Source organism: Cebidichthys violaceus, unplaced genomic scaffold, assembly GCF_023349555.1.
Source record: "Cebidichthys violaceus isolate CVI_PGR_0920_01 unplaced genomic scaffold, fCebVio1.0.p SCAF_12, whole genome shotgun sequence".
In the NCBI taxonomy this organism is placed as follows: domain Eukaryota; kingdom Metazoa; phylum Chordata; class Actinopteri; order Perciformes; family Stichaeidae; genus Cebidichthys; species Cebidichthys violaceus.
Window position 1 is genome coordinate 11,447,824 of NW_027176285.1, and position 12,653 is coordinate 11,460,476.

Here is a 12,653-nt window from a genome sequence, read left to right on the forward strand (position 1 = left end):
TGGTGTCGTATTTATTTTAGGAGCCAAATGTGGAAAATTATACTTTATCTTCTATTTATTGTCAGCCAGAACCATCTCAAATCAGCTATGCTATGCATCTATGCAGAAAATGTATTGTTTTGTTTTGTTTAAACTTCTATTTATCTGTCTCACAAAGTCTCGTATGAGTTTCAAATATGGACATAATGCACATTTAATGGATCCAAGATTTAAAATGTTTTATCTGAATGTTTCATTCATGTTCGCCTCCAAAAAAATGCATTTTATTAGAATTCACTGCAGGAAAGTCATCCAAAAAAACAGCAAAGAGGACCAACTAAACCATCATTAAGTGGAACAAACGTTGACTCAGATTCACTTTTTTATTTTTCTCACTTTAAATAAAAGATCTCCATGAAACTCAACTACTAGTAAAAAGTAGAATGTGCTTTTTAAAAAGAAGACTTTAAAAGTGTTTTGGAGACAGAAATCACAGTTAAGAGTTTTTAGAACGAGAGAGAAAAAAATTAGCAAATGAAGCAAATCAAACTTAATAATAATTTGTAGAGGTAAAGTAATGTGTTGATCCTCTTGCGATCTCTTTTTGTTGAGGATTAGACACGACTCCAACGTGAACAGATTTAAATCTACTGAACAGTCACTAACAGACTCCTCAGACTCCTGCAGTTCTGGCTTCCATCCAGTTTGAGAAGAAACTATTTTAGTTTCTGGACTGAATGCTGTTGTTTTTTTGCAGCTTTAACCCTGATGAGTGGGAGGCTTAAAATCCTGCCCAGCAGCGCTACCCGTCCTCTAAAAACCTGTTCTAGTGTCCTAATGACTCCTTCTGTTCTCCACGCTGAATACTAATAAGAAGAGAGCGCTTCCTGACACAATGGCAATTTCCTCAGGGTTTCCTGCTGCGGTTAGCTCGACTGTTGAGGCGCTTTTAACCAGATGCTCGATGATATCGGGCACGCTGAGGAAAACAGAATTTAATGAACCCAAAAGGCATTCACAGAGCCAGAAGTACATTACATTTATGTCTGCATCATTAATATTACCAGCAGTTAACAGCATGGGTCACACTCACACCACAGAGGCGATACATGCAGAGCAGCAGTTTGTATAAAGATATTAATGCATAATAGAGAGATGAAGGAACGGATGCATAATTCATTTCATTCAGTTTGACACTTGCTCTGCAGTGGTTTCACGTTTATCTTATAAAACCTGCAAATTTATATATATATAGATATAGATATATATTAGTTTGAATCATGAATACATTTCTAGAATTCCGGGTAGAAGTCGTTGTAAAGGTGCTCCTTATAACTCCAGAACTTCACTGAGAATTACCACGTTTATAAGTTTTCTTCATTGTCAAACTAACCCTGTGACAGTTGTCTGCACATGCACAGGTTCAATGCAAACAGCAGCTGCTCATAGCTTTTTCGGCATACTTTTAAATTTGCCAAAATATGAACAAATGTAAGCTAAAACTCACTGAAGAAATTCATGTATCAGAACCACTGGACTAAACTATGTGACTGTATATAAAGTAGTTAAAGTATCTACAACAGTAACACTGATGCTTCAGTATTAACTATCTAATAATGTCACATAGGAGTACTTTTACTGCAGAACGAGTACTTTTACTGATGATACTTTAAGTACATTTAGATGATAATACGTCTGTACTTTTACGCAGATGAGATCTTCAGACACAAACACATAAATAAACTGCTGAGTTATAAATATGACTAGAATATCAACCACAGAAACTCATGTGAAACCAAACTTCTGTGTTTGCTTTTTGCATTTGAAAATATATATTTTGTATTAATGTAAGTGTAAAATGTGGCTCCAGAAAGCCTCAAACTGAAGAAAATCTTCAAGCAGCTCATATTAAACACATACCAGGTGAGAGAAAATGCACTTCAGACAAAAAAAGACGATTACAGAGAAGAAGAACTCTACTGAAGCCTGTTAGCCTCCCTAGTTAGTCGTTAGTGTTACACACAGAACAGGGATGGAGGATGACACAATGGTCACGGGGTCACTCAAATCAATAGGTTTCCTCCTTTTGGGAAAAATCTGTCAATTATTTAGTCAATTTATGAATAATGACTCAGAAGATCCTGCTTGTTTGACAATATAAAAGCATGATGACGGTGCAGAAAAAAAAAATCCAAAATCTATATGTTCTTTTTCTCATGTAGAGATGGAAAAACAAACTAATTCTAATTAAATTTGCAATATATTTTTAAGAGATGCAAATGGACTACTGGACACCAGTTTATGTCAGAATGAAATGCTAAAATTATGATATTTAACAGGTATTTTAATACACAGTGAAAGTACTTGAGGCTGGGTTTCATGTCCTATCATAGAAAAACTCATAATATAAGGTTGTAATTCTGGGTAAATTAATATGTTGACCGTATGATGGCGCTAGATGAAAGGTCAGCAGGACACTGAAGTTGTTATAGATTTAGCAGTAAAAACAGAATAATATATATTATATGACTGGATTATTGTTATTAATGCATGAATGAGCACTTTCATGTTGCAACTGGTAGAGTTGGGGCTATAACATACACTGCTGTGTGGCTTAATCTATAATTATGTAAACATTTATTAGTTTATTTAAATTGTGTAATATGAATCTTTAAAGTAACTTAAGCTGTAAATTAAATATATTGGAGTTAAAAAGAACAATATTTGTCTCAGTGACGTTTCACCACTGCTGCAGACTGGCTTCACGTCTATGTTGAGTCCATTAAAAACCATTATGTCTTATTATGTTTTTCAAATCCCTTAACAGCGTCTTTTAAGATGATATGTTATAGTTCCACCGGATAAGCCCGCGGAAGGATATTGGGCGTGTTCACTATAAATACACTTCCGCTTCTCTCCGGAAGTCAAAATATCTGACGGAGCCCAGTGAGAGCGTATCAACCAGCAGTGGAACCATTTGTTTGTGAGTATTTCAATCGATATGTACGTGGTTTTAAGGAGTATATGACACACACGAGGCTAGTACTTTAATATAAAATGGTATGCGTGTTTATCTTACCTTAATTCCCGGTTTGTAACGAAGAATCCGCAAGCTAGCGTTACGTCAGCGGTTTAGCTAGCTAACTAAGCTAACTGCTAACTAGCTAGCCGCGGCCTAGTTAGCCTAAGAAAGCGTCGCTAATCCTCATAACTCATAATGCAGCTTTTATTCAATCAGTTAATCAATTAAAGCACGAGTCATTACCCTTTTTAAAGATATAACGTATTAATATAGCTCTTTAGGCACAATAACGTCGAACGACGACCGTTTGTTGCGGCATCCGGTGTTACCGTAGCTTCATTAGCAGTTAGCTTCATTAGCTGTTAGCCGACTCGATAATTGTAAACGTCTGGTTTTGCTGGATTACTAAACGAGTCTGCTTCGATATTAACGTGCTTCTTCTAGCAAGTACGCTTACAATTAAGCTTACGGCTGGTTGTCTTTTATTTTCTTATTTTTTATTTATTTTACCAAGCGTCTCTTAGTTGTGAATGATCGGTAACATAAGCTAACTGCTAACTTTGACTGCTAGCTAAACACCGTGGTGGTTAGCTGAAGTACAAATTCGAGGTACTTTCACTTAAATGTTACTTGTATTTCTCAATTTACTTAATACTCCTACTCCATTGTTACATCTCAGAAAACAACGTTATTGTGCTTTTTATTGTTACTATATTATATCTGACTGCTTTGGTAACATTTAATATTACCGTTTTCAGTGAAAGCATCGTGTATCCAGATGTGTTTAGCAGTAAACGTACAGGAAACTGATTGTTAACCACATAACTGATATAGCAGTTTTTTTAAGAAGTGTAAATGCCAAACATTTGGCTAGTTTCATCCTGAAAGTAATGACCTGTTGCAGTTTTGTATCTAAACAATAAATATATATCAGGTGTTAAAACTTTTTTTTCAAAGGACCTGCTCAGTTTTCTACGCTTTCATTTTTATTAATGCTTAATTTCCCCCCCCTCAAGTGTCAAAATGCAGATCTTTGTGAAGACCCTGACTGGAAAGACCATCACTTTGGAGGTGGAGCCCAGTGACAGCATAGAAAATGTCAAGGCCAAGATCCAGGACAAAGAGGGCATCCCTCCAGACCAGCAGCGTCTGATCTTTGCTGGAAAGCAGCTTGAAGATGGCCGAACCCTCTCTGACTACAACATCCAGAAGGAGTCCACCCTCCATCTTGTCCTGCGTCTCCGTGGAGGCATGCAGATCTTCGTGAAGACCCTGACCGGAAAGACCATCACCCTGGAGGTGGAGCCCAGTGACAGCATTGAGAACGTCAAGGCCAAGATCCAGGACAAAGAGGGCATCCCTCCAGACCAGCAGCGTCTGATCTTTGCTGGAAAGCAGCTTGAAGATGGCCGAACCCTCTCTGACTACAACATCCAGAAGGAGTCCACCCTCCATCTTGTCCTGCGTCTCCGTGGAGGCATGCAGATCTTCGTCAAGACCCTGACTGGAAAGACCATCACCCTGGAGGTGGAGCCCAGTGACAGCATTGAGAACGTCAAGGCCAAGATCCAGGACAAAGAGGGCATCCCTCCAGACCAGCAGCGTCTGATCTTTGCTGGAAAGCAGCTTGAAGATGGCCGAACCCTCTCTGACTACAACATCCAGAAGGAGTCCACCCTCCATCTTGTCCTGCGTCTCCGTGGAGGCATGCAGATCTTCGTCAAGACCCTGACCGGAAAGACCATCACCCTGGAGGTGGAGCCCAGTGACAGCATTGAAAATGTCAAGGCCAAGATCCAGGACAAAGAGGGCATCCCCCCAGACCAGCAGCGTCTGATCTTTGCTGGAAAGCAGCTTGAAGATGGCCGAACCCTCTCTGACTACAACATCCAGAAGGAGTCCACCCTCCATCTTGTCCTGCGTCTCCGTGGAGGAAACTAATCTCCTGCTTTTGAAGATGTCTCGGTAAACAGCCAACATTTATTCCAGCGTTAATCGCTGCTGAGCTCCAGCTGTCAGACATTCCTATTTTTCTTTTTTCCATTTGCTTAAAACAGTTTCAGTAAAGGTTGTTTTGAAGTTCACGTTGACTTTTTAATAATTTCACTTTATTTTTTTTTTTACAGCTCAGTTACTGTTGTGTTCCAGAACTTGATTTTAAGTAATTTTCATAATCTTTACAAAACAGAAAATACAAAACCAAATGTTAAATTTGATAACTTGGGATCGGTTTGTTTGTTTGTCCATCATTGATAAAAGTTCAACAAGTTTCAGTGTTTGTTATTATGACAGTTGGAGCCTCTATAGAAACGCTGTTAAATGTTGATCCTAACTAATAAAATGTCTTCTCATTATTACCTGGTCATTGTTGTTCTGTTACTGTCACAAGTAAAAGTCCTGTTCAAAACTTTATAATACAAATATTAGCATCAAAATATACTTAAAGTAAAGAAACTTCAAGTCTGAATATTTATTAGATGCGTTGTGTCACTTTGATGTTGCAGTTGGTAAAGAGAGCTTATTTGACTTTATATTGCTTACATTTTTATCTCAACCTATGATAAAGCTGTTAATATATTTATTATAATCAGAATCTGTTAGAAGTTATAAAATATATGTTCAAGTGGGGAAGTTTAAAGTGGAATCTGGAGTAAAGGTACCTCAGAATTGTACTTATTCAATGTTGAAGTACATTTGCTTTGTAACCTTTGTTTTTGACTACATGAATATTGTATTAATACAGCAGTATTTATATTAGTTTGCAGGTTCATCGGTACTCTGATGATCGTGATTCTTTGTAGAACTTAAACTGACAAATTTAAAGACATTTTTGTTAGTCTGAGTTTAACAAATTAAATTTATGCTTTACTGTAAAAAATGAAAAAAAAGCTGTTTATGTACTTGTACTTTTTTTGAGTATCTGTAAAAGTCAGTAATTTGACTTGTATTTATAAAAAATAAATAAATCCCATTTACTTGTATTAAATAAAATGAAAGGGAAAGAAAAAGGTTGTTAAACTTAAAGCAGTGATAAACAAATCAAACGAACCTACGATGTCACGTCAGCAGGTGCATTCTGGGTGTGGCTAACGTGCTACATGCTAACATGCTTGTTCGAGCACCCAGCTCACCTCGTCCCTCCTCTTGAGGTGCGGTTGTTGTGGTGGTACTGGTTGTATTCGTGGTACTGGGACCAGAGAGGCTGGAGGCGTTCTGGACTGAGACGGATCCAGCAGACGTGGATCCTGGATCAGATTAAAGACTACACGGTGCACGAGACTCGCGTGCAGACAGGTGAGCACAACGACACACACACACACACACACACACACACACACACACACACACACACAGATTCATGTACCTGTGCAGCAAGTATTTAAACCCTTTAACTGAGTAAAAGTACTAGTACCACACCGAAAACAAGTACAAATTTGACGTTTTATGACATGCTGTATTACGACTTGTATTTACTTTTTATGGCTTATTATACTGTATAATATTAATACAATTTGACATTTAATGGCAAACTACACTCTTTTTTTTTACATTTGACGGCTGTAGTATATAGCTTTGGTTTAAATAAAATGCGTGTCATAATATACATTTATTTTTCTGACTTGTTTATTATCCTACACTCTGCCCTTTAATGAAATGTTTTGCCATATTATACTGTGACATTTTATGTATTTATTTTGTACTATACTATGACTTAATGACATTCTTTATATAATACTACACTATGAATTTTTATATATATACTGTGACTTTTATTTCTTTGTCGCGACATACTGTAGGACTCTTTTAAATAACATACCATATAAATATCCTGCTTTACTTACTGTGACTTTTTACTACATTTTTTACTACTTTTAATGAAATACTTTTCAGGTAGTTTTCATCCTTTTGTAACACGAGTCTGATTTATGTTTCTTTGACTGGTGACGCCCTGAGGTCTTTGTTTTATTTGTCTTGAAGTTTTTTATTTACATGAATTCTTGCATATTTTGATTATTGAAATTACAAACACAAATATGTTTTTTCAAATGAATCAAACCAGTCTGCAGTTTCCCCCGCAGCCCACTAGATGGCGCTGTGAGGCCCGCTGGTTGAGAGTGCATGTACTATAGATCATAATCATAAGTCTTTATAATGTGCTATGTTTTTATGGTATTTTGAGATTTTTATATTAGAATATATATATATATATATATATATATATATATATATTGTAGTTCATTTTAAACTATTAACTAATGATTATTTTCATCGTGGATTAATCTTCTGATTATTTTCTCCATTAATCGATTATTTTATTTGTAAGAAATAGCGAGAAATGTCGTCACAATTACCCTCAACATTTTTATTTTATATTATAACTACAAAATTAATTTACTAATCTTTTCAGCTGTACTTCTATAAAATGTCAGGTGGTTTAATTTACAACAAAACATAATTCATAGTGTGTAAAATGTGTTATTTGTAAAGTAACTAAAGTGTAAAGTTGCATTTAAATAAAACACAAGTACCTCAAACTACTACTGAAGTACAGTACATGAGTACTCTTAGTTACACAAAATAAACCAACAAACACATTTTAAATGTTTTATTACATTTTCAGGGTTTTTCATCCACAATGCACACAAACCATCATGTGAATCTTTATTATTATTTAAATGCAGAAGAAGAAAAAAGCAACGATGAACAAATCCTGATCAATAACAGATACAGAGTGAGTTTCATGCATTTATTAATTATTAACACATTTTTGGATGTTTCTTTGCAGCTTTTATCGTCACTACAGGAAGCAGCTCACAGATCTGAGCTGAATAATACATGTGGCATTATATCTGACAAAGATCCAATTAATCAATTAAGTGTGAAAGAGGTACTTCCTGTATGCTAATTAGGCCCCGCCTCTGGAAAGTGTGACATAAACGTAGATAAAAAAATGGAAATAAAAGGCAGATTATGAGTTCTTATCGGTGTGCAACACTTTGCAGCCTTCTGTCTGTCTCTCTATCTGTCTGTCTGTCTCTCTGTCTGTCTGTCTCTCTGTCTGCCTCTCTCTCTGTCTGCCTCTCTGTTTGTCTCTCTCTCTCTCTCTCTCTCTCTCTCTCTCTGTCTGTCTGTCTGTCTGTCTCTCTCTCTCTCTCTGTCTGTCTGTCTGTCTGTCTCTCTCTCTCTCTGTCTGTCTACAGGATGGTCTCATCACCGAAGTGAGCGTGTCTTTTCTGATAAAGGTCTCTTCTGTGAGTCCCAGCTGGAGGCAGCAGGTCCTGAGGGGAGTAGAAGCGCCGCCGCGGTCCGGAGTAGAATCCCGACTCCTCGAAGTCCGAGTCCACCTGGATGCTCACCTGAGGAACGGGGGGGCGTGACGGCAGCAGGTGTGAGGGAGTCAGAGCGTCCCCGGCGGCGAGGCTGGAGGTGTGTGAATGGGCAGGTGAGTCTGGGCAGGAGATCTTCAGGTGCAGAGTGATGCTGTGGAACCAGGTCACACTTTGAAGGTGCAGCGTGTTACATAAAAAACAATAGTGTTTTATTCAAAGTTGTTTTCTTTACTTGATAACTTTAAATTTATTTTAGAAAGCCTACTAAATTTGATTTATTTTTGTACTTTTATTTGATTTATTTTTGTACTTTTGTTTGATTTATTTTTGTACTTTGATTTATTTTTGTACTTTTATTTGATTTATTTTTTTAATTTTTTATTTCAAACATCGCACTAATTTCAGGCATGTAAAGAAGCCTTGATTGTTAGAAGTTTATTTTCTGAATAACTAATAAATCAATATAAAATGTGTATTTTATGGAGACAGTAGAGGGCGCTGTTCATCAAGCAGAACAACTAAAGCTTCTCACTCTGTCAGGTGGAGGAAAGACAGGAAGTGAGAGAGAGCAAAGGGGCTGATGGGAAATTTTAAATGTACTTTTTTAAAACTCAAAAGCTAATTTCACCGTTCAGATTAGTTCATCATACGACTGTTATGTTCAGGATGAATCCAATCTGAATATATGTGAGCAATATACAAAAATGAGTCTAAAAAAAAAAATTTCAGCAATTATTTTGATGACAAATTAATTATTTGAGATACTTTTCATGGAAAGAAAAGGGCAAATAATCTGGATTTGGTCCTGAAGAGCTCAATTAATGTGCTTTCACTCTGAAGTCAAGGAAGAAATGATTGACTGTTATTTTAAAAAGAAACAACTAAAATGAAGAACATGAAGAGCAAAATCTAACGTCTAATTTATTGTTTAACAGAAAACCCTGTTGTATCGATGGAAGCTCAGAGTGACCGTCCAGACACATGCAGCAGAGAACAGTGAGTCATAATTAAAGGACAAACAGAGCAGAGCTTTTCAAACTGAGCTGAAGCAGAAATACCATCTGAAGAAATACAGGTGTCAGGTTGTAGTCCAAAGGGGGAGTTTGTAGTCCCATTTTACTACATATGAATATAAAACATATATACTGTATATACAGGTATATATGTGGAGGATGAATTAAGAGAGAAGAAGCTGCTCTGAAGTCTGGCATGGTAACATAAGTCTTATTTAAATCTCCCAAAGCATTATGGGAACCGTAGTTCAAAAGTGTAAAACTTGTATGGGAGGGAGGGAAACGAGCCCTGAACTATCTCCTAAATCAACGGTACAAAGCCTGTAATAAAACAAACACAACGTAATGGTACAATAATGTTCCATCACAGATATGTAGAAACACAAGTGGACAGAGTGTGTTTTGTGTGAAGCTGGTGTTGTGTGAGGATCAGATCACAGTACCTGCGGTCTAATTCATTTTGATCAGATGTCATGTACGGGTTCATCTCCTGTAAGAACACACACGCACACACACACACACACACACACACACACATAAAGAGAACATGTACACAAAACAAAGACCAGCATACAGAGGCAAATATACACATGAATACAAACACAGCGACACAAAGATAATGAAGATGAACAAGAACAAAAACAAAAGATTCATGAAGACATGCTGTTAATCTTTACAGGTTTATCTGGACCGATGATCTCTACACTTTTAAAATAGTTTTGACTGACAACACTAACTCTTTGATTACATACTATACTATGACTTTTTTATGACGTTTTTCGACATGTTATACTATGACTTTTTTTGACATGCTACACTATGACTTTTTTCAAACTGCTATACTATGACTTTTTTGAAGACATTTTTTGACATGCTATACCAGGGGTCACTAATAGGCGGACCGCGGTACGGATCCGGACCCAGACGTCGTTATATCCGGACCCTGGACCTAAAACCGATAGATAATTGAGAATTATTACATTTTGATGGAGCGCCTATATTTTAACTGCCGCAGCTTTTCTAGCCTTTACGGCGCTCGGTCAGTGGTCCAGGAAACAAACCGACCAATTACATGCGTTGTGTTTTTTCGACATGTTATACTATGACTTTTTTCGACATAATATACTATGACTTTTTTTGACATGCTAGACTATGACTTTTCAACAAGCTATACTATGACTTTTCAACATGTTATACTATGACTTTTTTTGACATGCTATACTATGACTTTTTTTGACATGCTATAGTGTACCTTTTTTAATGACCACTAGGTTTATGTCTCTTGTCTTTCAGGGACCAGGTCTTGGACCGGGTGTCGTTCCTGATATAAATAAATCACCACCTGCCCACGGAGTCGTCACCTGCTGATGTTTTGTTTTGTTTGCTGCAGACATTTTTACACATCCATACATGTTCAAATGACTAATTACTGATTTCCACATTTGTACTGTTTGTTACTGTTGTTATGAAAATAAATATGGTTATTCATGAACTCTAAGCTCGTCTGGTCTCCCATTTCTGACAGCCTACAAAGCCTTTTCAATATAGAAAAAGTCATACTTTACTTTTTTTCATGACACTTTTCCACTTGCCATACTATGACTTTTTTCGACATAATAAACTATGACTTTTTTCACCACGTTATACTATGACTTTTTTCAACATACTATTCTATGACTTTTTTCGCCACGTTATACTATGACTTTTTTCGCCATGTTATACTATGACTTTTTTCAACATACTATTCTATGACTTTTTTCGACATGTTATACTGACTTTTTTCGACATACTATACTATGACTTTTTTCGACATGCTACACTGACTTTTTTCAACAGTCATAGTTTGTTGAAAGTCATAGTCATGTTATACTATGACTATGACTTTTTTCGACATAATAAACTATGACTTTTTTCAACATGTTATACTATGACTTTTTTCGAAATGCCAAAATGACTTTTTTCGACATGCTATACTATGACTTTTTTCGACATGTTATACTATGACTTTTTTCGACATGCTATACTGACTTTTTTCAACAAAGTCATAGTTTGTTGAAAGTCATAGTCATGTTATACTATGACTATGACTTTTTTCGACATAATAAACTGACTTTTTTCAACATGTTATACTATGACTTTTTTCGACATGCTATACTATGACTTTTTTCGAAATGCCAAAATGACTTTTTTCGACATGTTATACTATGACTTTTTGACATGCCATACTATGACTTTTTTCGACATAATAAACTATGACTTTTTTCGACACGTTATACTATGACTTTTTTCAACATGTTATACTATGACTTTTTTCGACATAATATACTATGACTTTTTTCGACATGTTATACTATGACTTTTTCGACATGCTATACTATGACTTTTTTCAACATGTTATACTATGACTTTTTTTGATATAATATACTATGACTTTTTTCGACATGCTATACTATGACTTTTTTCGACATGTTATACTATGACTTTTTTTGACATGCTATAGTGTACCTTTTTTAATGACCACTAGGTTTATGTCTCTTGTCTTTCAGGGACCAGGTCTTGGACCGGGTGTCGTTCCTGATATAAATAAATCACCACCTGCCCACGGAGTCGTCACCTGCTGATGTTTTGTTTTGTTTGCTGCAGACATTTTTACACATCCATACATGTTCAAATGACTAATTACTGATTTCCACATTTGTACTGTTTGTTACTTTTGTTATGAAAATAAATATGGTTATTCATGAACTCTAAGCTCGTCTGGTCTCCCATTTCTGACAGCCTACAAAGCCATTTCAATATAGAAAAAGTCATACTTTACTTTTTTTCATGCCACTTTTCCACTTGCTATACTATGAGTTTTTTCGACATGTTATACTATGACTTTTTGACATGTCATACTATGACTTTTTTCGACATACTATTCTATGACTTTTTTCGCCACGTTATACTATGACTTTTTTCGACATGTTATACTATGACTTTTTTCAACATACTATTCTATGACTTTTTTCGACATGTTATACTGACTTTTTTCGACATACTATACTATGACTTTTTTCGACATGCTACACTGACTTTTTTCAACAAAGTCATAGTTTGTTGAAAGTCATAGTCATGTTATACTATGACTATGACTTTTTTCGACATAATAAACTATGACTTTTTTCAAGATGTTATACTATGACTTTTTTCGACATGCTATACTATGACTTTTTTATGACTTTTTTCGAAATGCCAAAATGACTTTTTTCGACATGCTATACTATGACTTTTTCGACACGTTATACTATGACTTTTTTCGACACGTTA

At 35.9% G+C, this 12,653-nt stretch overlaps 2 protein-coding genes across 2 annotated transcripts in view; one reads left to right on the top strand and one right to left on the bottom strand.

Moving 5' to 3' along the window:
* Positions 1-2,889: 2,889 nt before the first annotated feature.
* ubc (ubiquitin C) lies at positions 2,890-5,355 on the top strand. Its single transcript, XM_068706358.1, has 2 exons — positions 2,890-2,962; positions 4,018-5,355. The coding sequence occupies exon 2, from the start codon at positions 4,025-4,027 to the stop codon at positions 4,940-4,942; it is 918 nt and encodes a 305-aa protein (XP_068562459.1). The 5' UTR covers positions 2,890-2,962; positions 4,018-4,024; the 3' UTR covers positions 4,943-5,355.
* A 3,052-nt stretch (positions 5,356-8,407) lies between these two features.
* slc4a5b (solute carrier family 4 member 5b) overlaps positions 8,408-12,653 on the bottom strand; it is a 28,734-nt gene continuing 24,488 nt past the window's right edge. Inside the window, exons 25-26 of the mRNA XM_068706360.1 lie at positions 9,788-9,834; positions 8,408-8,482 (exon numbers count right to left, since the gene is read on the bottom strand). Coding sequence (XP_068562461.1) covers positions 9,833-9,834 — 2 coding nt within the window. The 3' untranslated portion in view covers positions 8,408-8,482; positions 9,788-9,832. The remainder of the gene's footprint in view (positions 8,483-9,787; positions 9,835-12,653) is intronic.